The 21,560-nt window shown below is 44.7% G+C and overlaps 1 protein-coding gene across 2 annotated transcripts in view; it reads left to right on the top strand.

Moving 5' to 3' along the window:
- Window positions 1–21,560, top strand: part of grid1b (glutamate receptor, ionotropic, delta 1b) — an 860,177-nt gene that overhangs the window by 442,894 nt on the left and 395,723 nt on the right. For both annotated transcript variants that reach the window (XM_033611152.2, XM_033611151.2), the window contains exon 3: window positions 20,370–20,654. In XM_033611152.2, the coding sequence (XP_033467043.1) occupies window positions 20,370–20,654 (285 nt within the window). The remainder of the gene's footprint in view (window positions 1–20,369; window positions 20,655–21,560) is intronic.

Genomic DNA, 21,560 nt, shown 5'->3' with positions numbered 1-21,560 from the left:
CTGGACTTGCTTGATTTTTACCATAGTGACTTGAGACATCGAGATTAAGACTTGAGATTTGCACATGTGCGACTAAGGCCCAACCCCAATACCCCCCCTGCCCACTACCCCTTGGCCCTCGAAATGAAGCAACGAGGGGTAGGGGTTGAAATCTTTCCCTAGGAATTGGGACACCACTCACTACGTCACCGCGTCGGTTACATTCACGCATACGTAACTATTTTAAACAGGAAGCTGCAAGCCATCTACATTTCCAACTGGCATCAACAATGGAGTGTCTGGTTGAGTTCATCCTACCGATCGCGTTTGCCGCATTCATCATGCTTCGTTTGATGAACGACAGACAACAGGGGTCTCCTTCTAGCTAGCTAACCAGCTAACGTTACGAGGCAGCATAGTTATACTAGCTGGCGTGTTATCGTAATGTGAAAAGTCCGACAATTTTGCAGAACAGGACAGATGACAGATAGTGCGAGCTAGCTAGCTAGCTAACAAGCAACCTGACGACAGTAACGTTAGCTATGTATGAACTTTTGTCCCGGTCTCTTGCTCGGTGGCAGCCATGGCGACGTCTACTCCTCACTGGCAAGTCAGCATCTGAAATCCCTCGCTCCGAAGGGCTAGTTTCATACCCACTACCCCTCGTTGTGCCCCCTACCCCTACACGCAAAAAGGAATTGGGACACCACTACCCCTCACGGGAATGCTCAAATGTAGGGGTAGGGCTAAGGGGGGGTATTGGGACGGGCCCTTACTCCCACCTCTCCCACCCACTGAAACACAAATTCCATCATCACTGAATTGAGATGAATTCTGTCCTGAACACACACACACTTGTTGAGACTGGTGTTTGAGAACATTTGAATAATCTGTATTATTTTTTTCTGAATCGTAAAAAGCATTAAATTGCCTTCAAATTCTTGATAAAGATGCTGCAGCCGGGCCGATGCAGCAGTCTGGCAGATGCAAGGTCCTCATTCAGAGCTCTGCACCCCCACAGGGGAGCAGTTGTTTCTGGTAAGTGGTGAATGAATGAATACAGAGCAGAGCTTCAGCCGCAGATGGCAGCAATATGAGATCAGGTTGTTTTACCTGCCGAGGCGGCGTGGCGGCGAAATTGGCAGAGATGGAGCTCTGGGATTCTACTCTGCCTTTTTTTTAAAAGCAATTGGGTTATTACCACACAACCGCACACACACACACACAGTCAGAGAAACACTGCACAAACACAGCCTCCAAAATCTGTGCAGGCAGTGCTGCAGGATGGAGGCACCACCACGTTTTCACACTAATGGAATACCAACATTTTCCTGAATAAAAGTGATCCAGGTTGAATCAGCACTGCAGGAGAAAACAGACGGTTTGATGAGAACTCCTCTGACATTCACGTTCGATAGAAGCATCCAGAGAGCCGGGCTGTGTAAATTAAGAAGAAATACACAGAGAGAGATGAGACGAGATGGGGCTTCGATACAGCTAATGGTTTTGTTTTGTTTGCAGCACATTAGCCCTGTCCAGGCCTGAAACTCATTACTGATTACAACTTCTCCAATTCATCCTGGTGTTTGTGTCTCCACTGAGGCCTGAACCCTGATATTTATAGACTGAAGCCATCAGGAGCTGATGTTGTTGTGCCACCATTCATTTTATCATTTAAAAATTGATTATTCAGACCATAATAGTTCCCAGCATTTTATATTGCAGCAGCACAGCTCAATAGTGAGGAAACATTGGTTCACATTAGGACTTTGAAATGAAAAATCTATAAAAACATCAGTAAACATCAGCGGAGTAAACACCAGAGGAACCTCAGCCATCGAGCAGCTGGTTGGAAATATCTGACAGTGTGTTAATGCGTCTACTTCTGTGACTGTCTCTTTATAAAATAGAGTCACAAAGTAATTCGCTGCACAATATTTAAAAAGAAATTAGACAGAAGGAAGATAAGAGGCAATGCAAAAAGAGCAAATTCATCTGACGGGAAGAAAAAAAGTGGCACTCAGGATGTGAAGCCTCGTCTCTAGAGTCAAAAGCCCCGTTTCCACCAAGCTGTACAGTTCAGTTCAGTGCACATTTCTTCTGTTTCCACTGTGAAAAGTTGTGGATGGTCCCAACAGAGCCGTTCCTTAGCGTCCCCATGTTTTGTCCCCCCTCTGTTGGGGTACCTAGCACACAGATCTGGTACTAAAAGGTGGAGCTAGAAACCCTGCAGTCTGATTGGTCAGTAGAGGACGGTCACTGTGGTTTTATGTAACCTCTGTTCATACATCAGTAAACTACAACTATAAAATGAAAGAAAATGTCATTCACTGGGCCGACTGCTGGCAACCAGTGATGAGGAAATACAGCGAGTGCTGGACGGAGCAGTGAGTGACAACAACCCCGCCCACATTTAAGAGGACTGTCTGAACAGACCGAGGGTCTAGGTACCATGTCTGAAGGGTTACTGCTGGTTCCACAGGTACTGGATTGAAAGGGTTTGGTGGAGGCAGGGCTAAAGTCACCTTCCCCCTGACCTCTTTCCTTTATTCCTGTGGGGTAGAAGAACGTAGCACTTCCTGAACTGGCAACGTAATCAGGGGAGCCATCATACCTCCATTATCCACCTTATTCCCACCCCCCATGATACCTCGTGGGAGTTATGGCCGCAACTTCCAGCAGTGATCCGCAACCGGCTTTTTCCAGTAGTAACTGTAAGCAGTGGTTGTTGTCATTTGTATCCAAGCACGTTAGCCATTAGCTCGCCTTGCTACAATAACATACTGTTAAATTTCACACTCCTTTAACTCCTACAAGATGATTTATGATTCCTCACGACTCATAAACAGACGTTGACACATTCTGTGAACCTCTAACATGATTCTGCGTTAATGTTAGCTCCATGTAAAGTGAATAAATGTGATGTTTACCAGCGAATCTTCTGTTCGTCTGCCTTAATGACACAATTCACACAGACTGTTTGCTGTATGATAGCAGACACAATTCATGTGTGACTCTGATTAGCATGCTTATTGGGTAACAACGTGAACTCTTTGTGCCCAGCTAGTGGTGAGGATAAATGGCCTCTCCCTATCTTCATAGAATCACCAGTTCAGTTCACTGGTATGTAATGAGCAGTGCACACACACACACACACACACACACACACACACACACACGGCGGCGAGTGTGACCAGATTTTTTATTTTTATGGATTTTTCAAACTCATCTAAGACAGAAGCTCTCTGATTCTTTCCCCATTATAAAAGGAAAAAGTATGCACATATGCACACAGAAGGATGTGAGAGGACACATGGGTATACACACACACACACACACACACGCACACTCACACACTCTCGCAGGGTCCGCAGGGCATCGGTTGGTTGGAGGCTGAAGCCTTGGGATTGTCAACCATAATAAAGTCTGGGTGTGCACCATCATTAGCCTTACAGGTCATTCATTTCAGCCCCTTATTAACAGAGACATTGTTGAGCAGCAGCTCAGCCCTGAGAACAGTGAGGGGGTGGTGTTGTGGTGGTGCAGGGTGTTATGGGTAATGGGGCTACAGATCCATGGAGATAGATAGTTTAATTAAGCATGAGAGAATTTAAGACCCCATTGGCCCGAGGTGAAAAATGAGCGGTGAGGGCGGAGGGAGCCATGTTGAACGCAGAGGGAGGGGGGTGTGTGTGTGTGTGTGTGTGTGTTGGAATGAAGGTGGAAAAGACACAAGTAGGTTTATGAGTTTATTTTGCGGTGCTCTTTAAAATATGACGGCAATATTGGTTCAGAAAAGATCATGTTTTGGTTTAAAATGCCTGGTTTAAGGGGCACGATCCCGGCAATGAATGCAGCGATGTCTCGACAAAAAAACAATTGTTTTCATGGCATTATCCTCACTGGTGAAGCAGCAGTGGGGTGCTAAAAAAATCACCAATGTTTGGTGGCTAAAAAGAAACTTGACATGTCGTGATGACTCGCTGAAAACAGGTTGGTATCACTCCAAAGTCGTGAAAAACCAGAGCTTAGGCAGTGACTTCCGACGTCAGACACAGGCAAAAAAAGCTGTCTTTTCATGTCGGCATTATATGCCCCGGTCGCCAATATTATTTAACAGTGCCCGGCAGTGTCAGGAGGGAACGCAGCAGGACAATAATGAAACTTAAGAGAGCAGGGCGGGTAGGACTTTCACCCGGGAGGCTGGCGTTTGCTTCCTGTAACACTGTAAAGCCAAACCCTGTTCTTTTTACCTAAATGTAACCACGTCAATTTGCAGTGTATCAAAAGGTAGTGACCAGGTGCCAGATGTTCAGCAGCAGGCAAAGATGCAAAAATAGCGAGACGAGACACCAAACGAGAGTGAATCTGGGGTTGGCTTTTACTTTGACTTTGGCTGTTTACCAACAATCCTTCATACATCATATTTTCACCCAAAGCTTTAGATTGAGGAAGATGTTGTGGAAGCAGCGCCGATCGTCTGGATAAATTCACACCACAGAAATGGAAATTTTCTGGCTTCCTGAACCACTGAGCAGCTTCCATAGGAATGAACGGGGTCCTGCCTCCAACGCTGTCTCCAGGTCTCTTGATTCATCCGTGACCTCAAGAGGGGTGACGAAAAATGGGGACAATATGGGACGGTTCTATGTGTACGATCCACAACACAACAATAAGCATTCTAATGTGTACCGAACAGAATCAGACTGCTCGGCGGAAACAAGACTGTATTTTACCTTTAAAGTTCTCTCTTTCAGGTTTGTTTATACTGGTGGGTGGCTGCAATGCATTGTGGTCCCTGCCTTGTTCCTGTTTGCTGTTGATCACAAACATTTTAATGTTAAACTCCTGCTGAGGGGTGACGGCATCTGTGTGTGGACGCTCTGTAACCAGCAACCTCAAATTAAGACTAAAAATATTCCACCTAAAGCTGTTACAGGGTGATTTTTCCCTGAAATTTGCGTTTATATTTGTTCATTTCCTCCACACAGTCGGCAGAGCAAGGCCGCACTGCCAGGGGTTCAGCTCCCCTCAGAGCCACCGATGCTAAAACTCCACGCACTTTTACTTCTGAAGCTGCTTAGCCAGATGAAAGAAAGGATTCAGGGACTAAGAGAGACATCAAGTTCACAAGATGAATGGAAAGAGGAGGGGAGACAGGGGAGAGAGGGAGGGATGGTTGATGAGAGATATGATGTTCGGAGTAAGAAGGGAGGCGTCGATGGAGAGATTAACTTCAGAGGAGGATGAAAAGAAACACAACGGGAACCAAGACAGAAAGCCCAGAGGAAGTGAGGAAGGGAGGAGACGGTCTGAGACATCGAGATGCTGAAACAGGAAAACAGAGAGTGAAGGAGAGAATCAGAGCTGGAGAGGAAGTCACTGCTCATGCTCACTGCCCACTTCCTGTGAGGATAATCCAATTTAATCATAATGTGGGTCAACACTCTGATTTGTTATAATCACGCTGTCCTCGCCCCGTGATTAGCTGAGAGCTGAAAAAATCACAACAGCAGTGAAAAGGAGCAGTCGGACATCAGAGAGGCTGGAGACAAACCTACACACTGGTTTGGAAGAGACAATGGAGTGCAACAGGAAAATGATTTACCCAGAATGCCTGTTGGACCAACCCAAGTAGTCCTCAAAATTAAACTACAAAATTTGTTGTTTCCCTTTCAGAGCAACACATTGGAGTGTTTTCTGAGCTGATGCCCCGTATCAGCAGGATGACATCATTGGTCTGTGCCTTCAAAAACGTAAATCACGACTACAGGCAGCACTGGTCTGAAAACAAATGCAAGCAAACGGGGAAGATGCGTTTTTCCTGGATTAAAAGCTCTACAACGTTTCTGTTTCTCAACTGATTGCAGTGAGTCATTTTGTATCCATGGTTTATTAACTCCATGTAGGAGGAAAAACAGAGGTTTTCTTTCCACTTAGAATCTGGATATTTAAGCTATAATCGCTGCTGGACGCTCAGTAGAGGACTGTGTGTTTAATACACTGTGTGATTTTGGCCTGTCCCAGACGAAAGATAAGCAACGGAAAAGAAACGTGGCGATATCTTTGATCGTGGCTCTAAAAGCGGTCTAAAACGCCCCTTTAACTTATGTTGTTGTCCCGTCGCGTTTCCCCCTGATGCTGCTGAGCGCCATTACACATTCATGGTGACCAGCTGCGTATCATGCTGACGTGAAAGAATGTCTTTTTTTGTGAGTGTCTGACACCGGAAGTCACTGCCCGAGCGCCGGTATTCAACTTCGGAGTGAGACCCAGTTGTTTGTTCAGAAGAACACCACTTTTATGATTTTGTTTGTTTTTCAAGCCTAAATGTTATTGCCAGAGGTAAAGAGAGCTGATGTTAGGCTGTAAACAATCTACACTACGATTGCGTGACTTAACATCGCCACCACAATGAGAAGAGAACGTTATGTAGTCCTGTTAAGCATCTCGTTAGCAACCATCTTACTATATAATGACGAAAACTGTGTGTGTGTGTTCCACGTTTTTCTCCTCACTGACTTGGTCAATCCATGTGAAATTTGGCACAGTGGTAGAGGGTCATGGGAGGATGCCAATGAAGCAATATTACATCAATTGGCCAAAGGGGGGCGCTATAGCAACCCATTGAAATGTCAAACTTTGAATGGGCATATCTCATGCCCCGTATGTCGTAGAGACATGAAACTTTGCACAGAGATGCCTCTCCTCATGAGGAACACATTTGCCTCAAGAACCCATAACTTCCGCTTATATAGATTTTCCGCCATTTTGAATTTTTTGAAAAACACTTCAAATGGATCTCTTCCTAGGAAGTTTGAGCGATCTGCATGAAACTGGGTGAACATAATCTAGGGACCAATATCTAAAGTTCCCTCTTGGCAAAAGTTGGAAAACTTACTAAAACTGAGCTTCTATAAGGCAATGAATATTGTGGAGGGCGTGGCTCATCACATAAAGGTGTATAACATCTCAAGGGTTTCACCCATCACCACGCAACTTTGTAGGCATATGACCACACATAATCTGAGGGGACCCCTCCATTATTGACCCCATCAAACAAAATGGGGGCGCTAGAGAGCTCATTTCTTATCTAGGCCTAACCGCCATATGGATTTTTACTAAACTTGGTAGATATGTAGAACAGGATGCCTCAAGGTGACTGGAGAAATTTAACTCTAATTGGCAACTGGGTGGCGCTATAACAACAGAAAAATGCTTCAAAATGGCTAAAATGTTTCTAATGTTTGGTATGACTAAGTCATGGTATGGTATGCTGTACATAATCACGGAAACTGTCAGTGTGTCATTCTGTCAGTCAGTCATTCTGTCTGTCCCACATTTTTCTACTCACTGACGTGGTCAATCTATATGAAACTGCACATAGGCATTGAGGATTGGCATAGGTAATACCCAGTCCATACCCAATGGGTATACCCACTGGGTATGGACTAGTCTTTCTTAAGACACGTAAAGGCTTCAAAATTTGCCGTGGGGTATTTACCGACATATTTTATGTTGTAGAACAAAACCTGAAAGTTTCTTCAGCTTGTGTTACCGCAGACCTTATTTCAGACGTGTAACCGAAAACACATTAAAAAAGCCCACGGACAAGAGATGAAGGGACCAGAGGTGCCATGGTGCAATCCAGTTTCTGGGTCTTTGACTCATTCCTGCAGAACTACTGTATATTTTATAGTGCCATGCCTGCTAAAATGAGTTTTTATATTCCACATGACAATGACTTGATTTCATTAATTGTTTTCATTTCATTAATTCAGTTCTTTTAAAATGATAAATTCACTCATCTCTCAAGTGTGACAGCGATTATAGCCTTACAACTGAGATTAACTGGAGACAAAACTTTTTATGTACACCACATAGATCATTTTATGGGCTTTAGGTTTTAATAGCTCATCACAAGAGAGCAGTTGGCGGATGTAAATGGCACCATGTCCTCGCCACTAACTCTATCTTGTGGGGTCCCCCAGGGGAGTATTTTGGGTCCACTTTTTTTCCTTTTGTATGTCAATGACATTAGGGCAGCTGTTGACTGCAAATATTTATTTTTGCAGATGACTTCTTCTTGTGTCTTACAAAGATAAATCTGAGCTGGAAAAATCACTTAGTACAGAGCCGGAAGTCTGAGTAGGGCAGAAGGGAGGGATGGTGGATGAGTCCAACAACCACTGACTTTCACCCGGGAGGCCGGCGTATACTTCCCATAAGATTCCTAAACCCAATTCACAGTGATGTACCGACGTAGTGCTTTTATTTTGAAAGAGACTGTATGCAAACTCTGCATTTCCTGTGAAAACAGAAGTGTATTTTGAAAACAGACAATGAATGTAACAAGCTGAAGTTGACACGGCGTCCCAGAACATCAACAACCAACACACCCAGGGTACCTTGGACGTCATATGTGGATGTGGAAAGTCCATGACCAAACGTGGACATGTGACGAGGTTGGAGTGAGAACATGTTGGGTAGCGACAGTGCCAGATGGTCAGTGAGGTATCTATGGTTCTATATCAATGAATAACATGACCTGACTTTCTCCTATGTGGTAATAATCACTTTGGCCACCAGAGGGCTTTGTCACCTGGGCATGTTGGACCGTCTCTACCAACCTGCCGGTTCAGTTTTACTGCACTTACTTTAGCTGTGCAGCTTCCTGTTGCAATCAGGAATTATTTTTAACATTTCAGGTGTTTCCACTCAGATTTACCTCCAAATGAAGCAGTTTAGATCATCTGGAAGAAACTTTATTACAGCCTGTTGGACCCCTTGTGATTCTTGTTCCATCTGCCTTTGTCATAGTGAGATGTTTCCAGATCTCAGCAATGATTTTAATGTTAGAAACAGGGAACAGAACTTCACAAAAGTTGTACACAAGTTGAGATACATTAGAGTTATCAAACAAATCTGAACCATTATTTCCTGGATGCGTCCATCTTGATAAGTAGACCAGTTATCTTGTGGATGACTTCTCTCTTCAAGCACAGTTTCACTCCCATCATCAGCTGTGTTAACATATTTCTATAGTAAATACATGTGACTAACATTAGCTGCTGGGTGGTCGACGCCCTCAGAGGGAGAGTAACTACTGTAAAAGAGTAAATGGGCGTTTTTATGACTCACGCTATTGTTTGCGTCTCTTGTGCTGTATCTTTTGATTGATCCACTGCAGCAATATAAATCCTCATTTCCATAAAAAGTGTGGATTAATACCACAATAAAAAGTAATAACACGTTTGTCAAATGTGGGGGATTTAAAGATAGATGGCAGAGGAGGACAAAGAGTGAATAAGAAACAGAGAATCCCCCCTCGTCTTCCTGCTTTGTCTCGTGCCACTGATCTGTTCAATAAGGCCTTGTCTAGTAGCACTAATCCTTTTGTTTTGTTATGCCAGTCTGGCTATCTGTTTCCTCTGCCTATCGATTATCTGTGCTTCCCTGCCCTCTGCGCGACACATGAATGAATCTCATTTCCCCTCTTATTGTGTTGCAGTAACTTAAAAACAATCCAGCCGCCGTCTTAATTCACGGAGCCAGAGGGCGTGAGAAGGTGGAGGTGAGATTAAAAGTAGCAGCTGGATATTCAGGGCGGGCAGATGATCTGATATGAGCGTGCATTGTAATAAAAGCGGGGTGATTTTGAACATATGGATGCAGTTACAGATTAGACGTCCTGTGTGACCTGTTGCAGTTTTATCGACAGGCCACAGCGGTTAGAAAAAAGACGATGTGAAGCTGTGTGGATGTTTTAAAAGCAGCCCAGTCACCAGCAGGAAGTGTTGGTGTTGTACATTTCTGCAAACTACATTTAGTAGTACTTCCTCATCAGGAGGTGGAGGGATGGTGTATGGTGTGACACCTAGGCGAGACACCAGCCAAGCTTCAGACCACTGTTCTACAACAACAAACACGCAGGCACGCAGCAAAAGGCCACAGCTCGGAATTGAACCTGAAAGGTACGATGCAAACATTCATATTGGCAGTTTGGTTGTTACAAAGACACTCGACGGCTGCTTCTCTGCCAGCGTGGCTGCTGGAGTTGATTAACAGCTGATGATTTTCAGAACATGGACTTTTCTGCAGGCTGGTGATCTTGCAGTGGTTCCTGGACTCAGTGAAAAGCTATTCCTTTATGAGACTGCTTTACCCTCTGTGGGAATACACGTTACCGGTGACAGTGTGTTGCTAACAGAGTGACGTCTGAAGCATGAGATTTTCCTGGAGTAAAGTTATAAAAACAAAACCTTGACAGGGAACTGACATCGACAACAGTTGATGTGCGACCTTGTTGTGGAAAAGGCTTCTAAATTTGCTGAGATGAACACTCTCTGGCCTCTGTCAGTCTAATAACAAGAGAGAAGCAGCCCTTGCACACACACACACACACACACACACACGCGCGTTCATATATTTAATCATGAGGCCTGTGCATTAGAGGAGCTGTACGCAGCATTCAGTGTGTATCTGTGACTCAGACTCTGAGCCGGGTTATACGCTGCTCATATTGTGGAGGTGGCCAAGCTGATGGCAAGCAGCTAAAGGTGCTAACAGTGCTGACAAAGGTGTTGAGGTGGGGGAGGAAGAAACTGGATTACAACTCACACAGAGGGAGTTCAAGTTCATTCTGTGCTCAGGACACCATTACTCCTTTACAGGAACTTGGTCTCAACAGAATCTACTCAGTTGAGAACAAAAGTTCACTGACCTGACTTTACTTTACCATAAAGAACCTGAGACAGGATCAGTTAGCAGTGGATGAGTTCAGATCTGCTGGCCAGCTGGAGCCCTTCTGTTTGGATGCTCTTTGTCAGTCGTGTCAGACTTCTCCAGTTTTCTAGCATGCCAGATATCCAGTCCCAGTCACAGACGAGGGGGCGACTTGCTCGTAGACTTGTTCACACATGAGGACTCGTCATGGCAGACTATCTGCCGACTCACCTCCGACCCAAGGTGGCTCTCAAGATCCTCTGCGACGTCAAAATCGCGGTGAAAATCCTGTAATGTGAACTAGGCTTAAATTGTCTGTAGGTGTGAATGTGAGTGTGAATGGTTGTCTGTCTCTATGTGTCAGCCCTGTGATAGTCTGGTGACCTGTCCAGGGTGGCAGCAGGGATAGGCTGCAGCACCCTGCGACCTCTAACATGACTGAATGAATGTTTTGCCAGTTAGTAAATCTCAGTCTTCAACAGCCTTTCTGGGTTTTATAGTGAAACAGTTCCTCTGAGTGATGGTTGGTTACCTGGCAAAGCGGTTGATAGCCAAATCTACAGATAGTAATGTACCTGTTGTCAGAAAATGTTGCTGTTGATGAAGTCAGGGATGTGCTGAAAATATCTTCCTGAGATTGTGGTTTAAAATAAATCAGCTGTTTAGGTGTGATGTGTTAGACCTGCAAGGAAACTACAGGAGCAGCACACACTGCAGCTCCTCTCTGCAGTCTGATTGGCTGTCATGTGGTGGTTTTTATGCTAATTTGTATTTTATTAAGCTTTTCAACTCGATAATACATCGCATGCCAGTTTTGCATAAACGCCTCTCTGACTGCTCTGCAAACAGGCTGATATTTGCCTCTCATTCATGAAAACCATCTGTTTACCCGGAGAAATTGCGTGCAGCTGTAAGGATGTTTACATCCTCGACAAATCATTCTCCAAATACAGAGTGAGTATCCCTGAATGTGATGTTTAGACATCATGTCGCTGCATATCAAATACATTCAGTCACAACTGCATCGTCTGAGAGGCCTTAATAAATAATTTGGTATAAACCCATCACCCCCCGCTCAACGATAGGATGAGTTTGTTTCTGTGAGCTTGTTTGGAGGTAAGATATTGATAAAGATTACACTAATAAGGAGAGGGGCAGAGGGAGGGAGATCTTTGTCTTGCTCCGACTCTAATGGTTTTTGTCTCCCGCCGTCTGGTAGGAGTCACTCTGTAAGTGTCATTAGGATGCACAGGGAGTCGCTTCGGCTAAATATTGCGCAGGCTTCATTTAGCACAGATGAAACCATGACTCACTGTGGACTCATAGAGCGAGTGAGTCACGTCGCAACCCAAATCATTTTAGCTGGCTGCTGAGTGAGTTATTCCAACAGCTACCGGCGTTGTGTTTCTGGAGCCTCCAAACCTATTAGTCCCATTCTAGTATATTATGTTAATTGGTCCTCGGTGATTTGAATGCCGGACCGACTGTGAGTTTCAGTCTCTGATGCTGCGAGGCTCATTAAACATGTGATTGTTCTTGTCATGTGGAGAGACATCAACAAAAGACATGTGACCGGTTATGGATCTTTGTTTAATTGAGGATCAGACCCTGAGAGCTGCAGGGAGGCATGCTGGGAAATTATTGTCCTCATGAGCTGCATGAATAAGGACTTCTTTATGTTGACAGTGGCTCAGATGCAAACACTGCATAATATAACGGATGTCACCAATAGGTTTGTGGACTCCTGTTGGGCATTTTTGACACCGCCATCTTGAATTTTTGGACTTGGAAGTGACCATTTTTGGATTTGAGGGTGGAGCTGTGAGGGAACACGGGGTGGATCTGACTCATAGGGTGGGACTGGTACGCCACTGGAGGCATTTGTCACTTGACTGTTGGTGGGAAACAGGAAGGAAGTCTGATGTTTTTTTGTTGATTCACCTCGACCTCGTCTTTGTAGATCTATAACAGTGTCATCTTAATCCCCGCTTCCACCAAACACTTTCAGTATAGTTCCGACAGTAACCCTTCAGACATGGTACCTAGACCCTTGGTCCGTTTAGCGTTTCCACCGCAAACAGTACTTCTAAATGTGGACAGCACTCACTGCTCCGTCCAGCGCTCACTGTATATTCTTTCCTAAAAATATGTTTGTCCGTACACACATATTTAGTATGGATCCTACGCACTGTTTAATAAATGAAACCCCAGATCTGTGTGCTAGGTACCCCAACAGAGGGGGACCAAACATGGGGATGGTGAGGAAGGGTTCTATTGGTACCATCCTCAACTTTTTACAGTGGAAACAGAAAAATTTGCATACTGAACTGAACAAACTGTTTGGTGGCAACAGAGCTTTACCTCCTCCCTGCTCCTGACAGATGGAGTCGTGATTATTCTGGCTGCTAGAGGGCGCTGTCACTTCAATGTAAACACGTGTAGTTTTGGTGTTTTTGCTGAAATGTGACTTTAAAACAACAAATCCTGATTCTACAGACACCAACTGAAACGCTTGCATGTCAAACCGTCAACCTTCAGGTTCAGTAACGAGATTTGTTCATCTCAGCAGTGACTAAAAAGTTGCTAATCCTTAAAAACAAATGTCAAGTTTTGCAAACTGCCAATCTCTAAATCATCTCATAGACCCGTCCCAACAATCCTGCGTGGAGTGAAGTGATACAAGCATTAAAAGTTGTTCCTCTATAATGTGAATAAACTTTCAGAGTCTAAGCATGAAGCATTGCTGTATTTGTTGCCCAAACCGCACAACAGACATGTCATAAGTCCCATTTACACTGCCTCTTCAAGGTGGGAATTTCACACTTTCATTGCTTCTCACTGTTCTCTGTTAAAGGTACAGTCGCAGAATGTGGGGAAAGAGTCATCTCGCCTTTAAGCCGGTAGCGGGGTAGTAACGGTGCTGAATCAACGTCTGTGTAAAAGTGACAGCCAGCAGGAAGACACGGTTGTGACATTTTGTGATACGTGGTGACCCACCCCAGAGATATTTAAAAAGCAGCTAGCAGCATTTAGCAGCTGATGTGAGGAAGAAGAACAGCAGCCAAAAATGTCTGCAAATAGTGAAAACAATGAGATCTACTTACCGTCGGAGCAGCTGCCAAATAAGAGTGATGGTCAGTGATTGTTGTTGCCATGTTATAACATTGTTATTATTGCTATAGTGCTGCCCAGTGCACGTTATATGTCACACTAGAGGCCGACGCTGTCGTGTTACATGTCACACTTCTTTTGCTTCTGTAAAGCCCAGTTCACGACACGATTTTCACCCTGATTTTGCGTTGCAGAGACTATCATAATCTTTTGAGTGTTCATACCTGGCGACGTGTGTTTCTGTCATCGGGAGTCTCGCCTACTGCGTTACGACCTGTGTGTGCACACCACAAGATTTCTCCACCGAGCCCTCGCCGACAGAGCCCCAGATAACGCGGTGACGTCACCAAACTTGGAGACGACACATGGTAAAGTCATGGATACTCTTCACAGTGTTGAATCAGATCTGCCTCCAGGGCCTGGGTCCAAACACAACGCGCTCCCCGTGATCCTGTGGACGCCGCCATTGTTGTTGTTGCTTGCCGGCTTGTCAGTGTTGCCAGATCTTGGGAGAGAAACAAGCAACCAGGGCTATGGAAACAAGCCCAAAAGAAGCGACGGATATATATAGAGGAAGGCGACGTTTAGAGAGCAAGCCCAAATAAGCAACTCCACTTTAGAAACAAGCCCAAAAAACGCAACCTACGACTACCAATATTTGTAAGTCCAAAGTCACAGCTAATAAACGGACCTGGCAACCCTGCGGCTTGTCCTCCTCACATTTCTTCCGTCCTCCTGCGTGCTGACGTGGGACGTATCCTGCCTCTCATTGGCTGATGCTCTTTGTCAGTCGTGTCAGACTTCTCCAGTTTTCTAGCATGCCAGATATCCAGTCCCAGTCACAGACGGGGAGACGACTTGATCGTAGGCTTGTTCACACATGAGGACTCGTCGTGGCAGAATATTTGCCGACTCACCTCCGACCCAAGGTGGCTCTTAAGATCCTCTGCGACGTCAAAATCGCAGTGAAAATCGTGTAATGTGAACTAGGCTTAACAGTGGCGCGCTGTCTAAAATCACACATTGGAGCGATATGATGCTGCTGCTGTTTGGTTCTGTGTAAAAAACAAAGCCGGTACAAAGAAGGAACTTCTTAGTGGTAGTTTAACGCAATCTCTGTGGCTGCTCTTACACTGCCTCTTCAGACTGGGGAATTCCCACCATTATGCTGCCTTACCATTCTTTATGAAAGGTACAATCACAGCATGGGGGACAGAGTTGTTTCGCCTTTAAGCTGGAACTGTAGGTAGTAACAGCACAGAAATGACGTATATGTAAAAGGAACACGAGGCTCTCCTCAGCTCTATGGAGAGTTTAGTCTATATCAACCATGGTTTTGGTTTTCTTGCTCTTATCAAACTTGTCTCCAGATCAGCAGGACGCTGTGTTCACCAAACAAGCTGTGATAAACTGAACACAACTGCTCAGCAGAAACGTAGAGACTAGCTGGTGGAGAAAGTGTCACATTTAGCAGCTAAAGAGCCAGATGTTTTTCTCACGGAATTCTCCACAGAAAGCTGAAATAATAACCTCCCTGCAGGTGGATTAGCAGCTCCTTCAGGCTCTTTTTCAAAACTCAGAGAGTCCTTGTGCAGCTGTTGAGGAGAATCCACACCCTAACCTCCATCCTGTGTGGATCGGCAGTGACAAGTTGATTTATTTTTATTAAATTCACCCGATGAGTCAGATTCCAATCTTATCTGCTGGGCTTTTAGCAAAAAAAAAAACATTTACTAATTTAATAGAAGATTGCACTCTAAATGCTTCAGTGCAAGTTCATTAGCTCCACTTTCACACAGGCCACATTTGTCTTATTATCTTTTAAACAATTTAAATTTTGTTGGTGGAATTATCGCCCCGTCATCGCTTCCCGAAGGCAGCGAATGCTGACGAAGCACGACTCGCAAACTGGATGCTGTTCCCTTAATAAAGATGAATTCTATACACTGAGAGAACAGCTGAGTGTTGATGGTCTCCTGCACGGCTCCGTCCTCCATTTGTTCTCAGCTCAGAGACATTCAGCCCGAGTTCAGCCAAGTTTGTCTCATCAAACATTAAGCTGCAGGGTCCCTGCGACCAGCCAGCTGTTCTGCCAATGCATTTTCTTTTTTTCCTTCTTCCTGGAAGACTACCTGGCTCTGCTTCATGCTCCTCTGCCTCAGAGTAAATGTGTGTGTGTGTGTGTTTTTAACATTTCCCCTGGTGGGAGCTCAGTCAGAACATGGCTGCTGCCCTTTGGAGCATCTCTTGACCTTAAAGTCTGGACAGATCTCCTCCTGCAGAGAAAGTGGGGCTCTAAGCAGAGATGAAAGGCTGCTGAGAGGCTTAAACTGTGGCTGTCTGCCTGTCAGGGGGGAACACAGGAGGGGGAAGCATCTCCAGGTGGCTTGGCAAATGTTAAAGTAGACAATAAGCTCCTGAGGAGAAACTCTCACAGTGACATTTAAAATAGTAGCAGATAATGATGTAGTTTGTTGATTTAACTGAACCAGTGTGAGTTAGTTAGTTAGTTAATTAGTAACACTACTCTCTACAGCCAAAAGTTTGCATCTTAGTTATACTGGCAGTGGAAATAATCAACACGTTTTCATCCCAAGTTGTCATATATCGCCGATGTCGGCCCGATTTATCATGTTTAGATCGTTAAGACATAGCAGGGAGAGTTTGCTATGTCGCCGAGACGTCGGCCTTTAATCGAAAATGACCACCACGCGACATTCAAACGATCTATAAAATAAGCTGCGCTCAGTGGGCGCTCCTTCTATATTAACATTCATATGCTTCGTTAACTACGACCTTTATTTATTTAGGTCGGACCTTTCAAACTACAAATATTTCACCATCCAACGTAAGAAATCAATGCGCTAACATTCAAAAATAGCTAACCCTATTTTGTGTGTAAGTATGCACAATGAAGAGACAAAATTTGAGAAACTTTATTTTCAAATTTCCACAAACAATATCTGACGGCCAGTCCGCTTCTCCTGGCAGCCTGCAAGACACAGAAAAGACGATGAGCACATAACTTCAAGAAACAAATCCCAACTTCACCACTGTATTTTTTTTTTTAGCATTTCAGCTGTCTTTTAGCCAGATTGAAGGCTTTGGGTCCGTCACTCTGCTTAATTTAGTGTTGAAACGGTTAAATAACGGGATCCAGTGTTGACTCCATTAACTGTTAACAGCAGCTCAACAATCAGTCCTTCATCTCAGAAAAACATTTGTTTCAAAACTGCGCTATTACCTGTAGCCAACGGGTCAGTTTGCTTTGCAGAGGAGACCTCGACTGATACATTGCCCATAAAATCACATTAACAACATACTGAAGGCATCCTTAAACTTCACTATGAGTGGGTCCCAACACTCGAGCCCAGGTCACTTCCACTTTAACCCAAAACGAGTGCTCACGATAACCAGATAAGCAGATAACATCAACTAGGGAAAATAAAATGAAAACACCACAGTTGTAGCGTGTTAGCTAACATGAGCTAAACTAGCTAATAGCTAACGAAAGATAACGTTAGCTGGTGGGGACTTGTGCTAAGCTATATACACCCAGTCGTGCCTCGCCACTCACCAGGAGCCTCTTTTAACGGTCACTGAATAAACAACATAGCGATTTTCTGCCAATTTATTCCAGCTAGCTTACCTGAAACGGACTGCGATGAGATGCTGTGACCTGCGAGCTCAGTTCCAAACAAAGACCGTGGAGATGAAATTCCACCTTCCGTGGCGACTTCCATATGTGGGCACATAACAGAGACGTTCGAGCTGGGACAAAAGAGTATTAAATTTAAAGATATCCGCCCATGCGGCCGACGCTTGTCAGACGATATAAATTAAAGGCCGATGTGTCGTCCTCAGGCCGACGTCGGCCAGATGTATGTGTGCTATCTGGGTTAGGTTTAGAAAAAAACCATCATGGTTTGATTCTTCATTCATGGTAAATGGACTAAATGCACATGTTCTAACTATTGAGGGGGACGCCTCCCTGTGTCTCCCCAAAAATCTACACCTATTGTTTCTTGGTCTAAAATGCCCAGTTTTGGCTGAACAATTGAAGCTGCAACGCTAGATGACTGAAAAGCCGTTTCTTTATGTTTGAACAACGCTGTGATTAACTTATGGTTGGGTTTGTGCACAAAAACAGTTGGTTATGGTTAGAAAATAGATAATGCTTTGGCTAAAAAATACACGCTTTTCATGGACCTATTGTGACAGGAAGTGCAGTGATGTCTTCGTTACAAACAAGCACTTTTTGTTGCACTATCAGCTCTAGAAAGGCAGCAACAGGTCACTAAAAATCACCCACGTTTGGAGGCTAAAATGCAGCTGTGAATGCAGCAGTTACTCGCTAAATAACAACCGGTTTTGTTGTTTGTTGGTGTTGAATAGTGTTCTGCATCTCACCGAGATGTCGCACCCTTTATCGTCCCCTCCACCTCCTGATGACAGCTCATATACTACACCACTTTAGAAACGGATTTACAGAAACGTCCAACACCAACATTTTCTTCTCCTCTGTCTCTTGTATTTGAACACAAGACCAGTCCTGTTGTTTCTCTGATGAGGACGATCCCAAATGTAATATTTTGTCTCCACTCTTTTGAAAACAAGACGGTGCCTCTTACGAAGTGCCACCCTGCAAACACTAAAATGTGTGTATTAGAGGCTCTCAGGTAAACTTAAACTGTGGCGTCTGCAGTTTGGCCTCTTGCTCTGACTTCTGTGGCTCCTAACAGGGTTTGATGTCGCTGCTTCAAAGGGAGGGAGCCTAGAGAGAATGGTTAGCTGCGAGCTGCACGCTGCCTCAGCAGTGTGTGTACAGAAAAGGGATTCTGGAGCTCTGTATCGTATATTTAATAGAAGAGTTTAAATGTGCAAAGGCGAGGCTGGAGATGATACTGTTGCTGTGTGAGGATGTAAAGTACAGAGTGACTGTCTCAGCAGGAAGTGGAAGACTCAAAGAGCACTCAGGAGTATTGTAGGGTGGGAGCGGCAATCGTCTTCTGATTGGTTCTGTGTGTATAAACCTCAATTTCCTCTGCGTTCCTTGTCAGTTTGCGGTCAGTGTTTCCTGGTGCTGCAGTTTGTTTTTGCTTCTTGTCCTGTCTGTCAGGCAGTCTGGGTCTGTTTTTCCTTTGTCTGCCTGTTCCCAGAGTCGGGTAATAAATGTTATTTTCTTCAACTTCCTGTTGCCGTGCTGTTGCTTTTGCACATGGGTTCACCTGCCTGCAGTGGCACTTCTAGCAGATTTGGTCCCTGCCACACAGAAAAGTCAAACAGTGCTGCACGTTTCTTACCAAAATGCAAATAACCGACCTAGTTAACAATAAAAATACGCTAAAATGCACAAATTAACTTTGCAATTGAACCAGGGATGCACCTGTTTCAAACTAGTTGTATAACTGTAATTTCTAGATGCTCTCAGTCTGTGTCGTGGTAATTACAGCTCAGTGGGTTCGAAAGACGCTAGCTACTATTTATTCATGCAACAGTATGTTGAACAATAGTAAACTCACTGGGTATGGATGTGATTTCAGAGGCAGCTGTCCTGTTAGCTGCAACCTGTGATTTGCTTCCATCTCCCCAGAGTGGAAAGTGAGGAGCTCACATCTTCCTTCAGGTCCTCTCATTTCGCCAAAGGTGTAAAACAACATACCTGGAGATGTAGCAAAGGAACAAATGATGGGAATGAATGTGAAGAGTCCAGACCAGGCTTTATGTAGGGCAGCGTTGGGCGTTGTGTTTTGAATCAACTAAACTTCACAGCACAGAAACCACGCTGCCGACTAGTGTTTTGAAGGTGTAACTGCAGGCTAACACAGACAAACCACCGCACAGTATAAATGCTCACAACAGCGTACGCAATGTGCAGTTAATAAAACAAGTTTGTCCTTGAGCATAGTCAGAATTGTGCACATGAAATGAAAGGCTGGTTGGTCCAGTAGTTTGCAAGATGATCTGTGGGCAGATGGAAGCACACACTCTCACATACAACCAAACACTTGATCCACAGGATGAAAAGACACCATTCTGTGTGCAGTCTGCTTGTGTTGGAACCTTTGAGTCCAGAGGTTTTCTATCAGTTTGTTGTTTTTCCTCCACAGACAGTAATGACAGCTGGACGACTGAGACTGCCGTGGCATTCAGATGAATCTGCCTGTCAGCCGAGCCAAATTTTAACCTTTAGTTTAGCCTTAACGGACTGGACATGTTGTCTGTTTAATGATCCGAGTATTAGCTCTCTTCAGCGCAGCTTGGGGGTTCAGAAGTAGGTCAGGGATAATCTGTGGTGTTACCTATCAGACTGTTGAGTAGATTTATGAATATGCAGCCTAATATCTATAATGAGAGGTCAGGACATGATTTAACATTAGTGTCTCCCTGGGTGCACTGGTGTGCACTTTGTAAACTGTGCTGCTATCAAGTGTTTGTTCCAATTCCTAAAGTCCTAGTTCTAAATTCAGTGACATTAGTTGGTGTTCCAGTTGTGTTTGAGAGATATTTGTGTCTACCAAGTTAAACAACTTCCTTCTTTCTCTCCTCTCCAGCCTGCGAGCTGATGAACCAGGGAATACTGGCGCTGGTTACCTCGACAGGCTGCGCATCAGCCAGCGCACTGCAGTCCCTGACGGACGCCATGCACATCCCTCACCTGTACATCCAGAGGAACAGCGAGGGGTCACCACGGACTGCCTGCCAGTTCAACCCGAGCCCCGGTGGGCAGCGCTACACTCTGGCTGCCCGGCCGCCCGTCCGCCTCAATGACGTCATGCTGACTCTGGTGGAGGAGCTGCGCTGGCAGAAGTTCATCGTGTTCTACGACATCGAGTACGGTAAGTGATCGGCTGATTTGCAGGAATGCTGCCGATGGAGATGAAGCAACTGGCTGCTCAGAGCTGTTTTTGCTGTGGAGGGCAAACGCTCTGCTGAAGTTTAGGCGTGCTATGAATGGCTGTGGAACTTGATTCATTTTGGAGTCTTGAAAGTCACAATGGCAAGTCCAGTGTGTCAAAAATGATAGTCACAGGGGCGTTCTTTTACAGCCACGCACCAAGTTTGTTTTATGCTCATCTTTCGTCATGCATGTCTAAAGTGGATAATAGTCTGGAATACTTACTGGAAGTCCTTTTTTTGGACTGCTTGCAACATAGATACCTGAATGTTGTATCACTTTCTTATTTTTCACTTTCCCTGGTGTTGGGATGATGCAACACAGTCTAGTTGTTCTTTCTGTTATTTGAACTCTATGGGATGCCTGCTTCTTCCTCAGGTATCTGCAGCGAGGTTACCTTAACATTCTGTATGAGACCAAGTATCACAGCAGGGTGCCACAACCTTTTGATGACTCACCTGCTCGCTCAGGCAGAACTGAAGTAAAGAAGCACACTCGCGCTCTCACAGATTTGCTCCTCAGGTGGTAAAACATGCTGGTATTTCTACTTCTGGCTGCAACAGCTGCTCCAGAATTTAGAGTTTTTCCTCCTCTCTGCCTCTGTGGTCAGAACCGGTCAAGAGGGCTAACTTTTTTAACCTGTGAGTACAAAGCAATAACCGTCATTGCTCTTTCTTTGGCTGATGGTGACAGTAGTTTTAGATACATGTAGGGATACATAATAATATCGGCATGTCATTGATATCGGCCGTGACGTGTTATTTGTGTTGCATCTCAAGTTGTTGAACAAGCGACCAGACAAACATCCAGCAGGGAAGCATGCACTGTCCGCATCAGTTTGCAGGTG

The sequence above is a fragment of the Epinephelus lanceolatus genome, chromosome 21 (genome assembly GCF_041903045.1).
Source record: "Epinephelus lanceolatus isolate andai-2023 chromosome 21, ASM4190304v1, whole genome shotgun sequence".
Classification (NCBI taxonomy): Eukaryota; Metazoa; Chordata; class Actinopteri; order Perciformes; family Serranidae; genus Epinephelus; species Epinephelus lanceolatus.
Note: the sequence above shows the minus strand (reverse complement) of the source record. Positions and strands in the feature narration are given on the sequence as shown.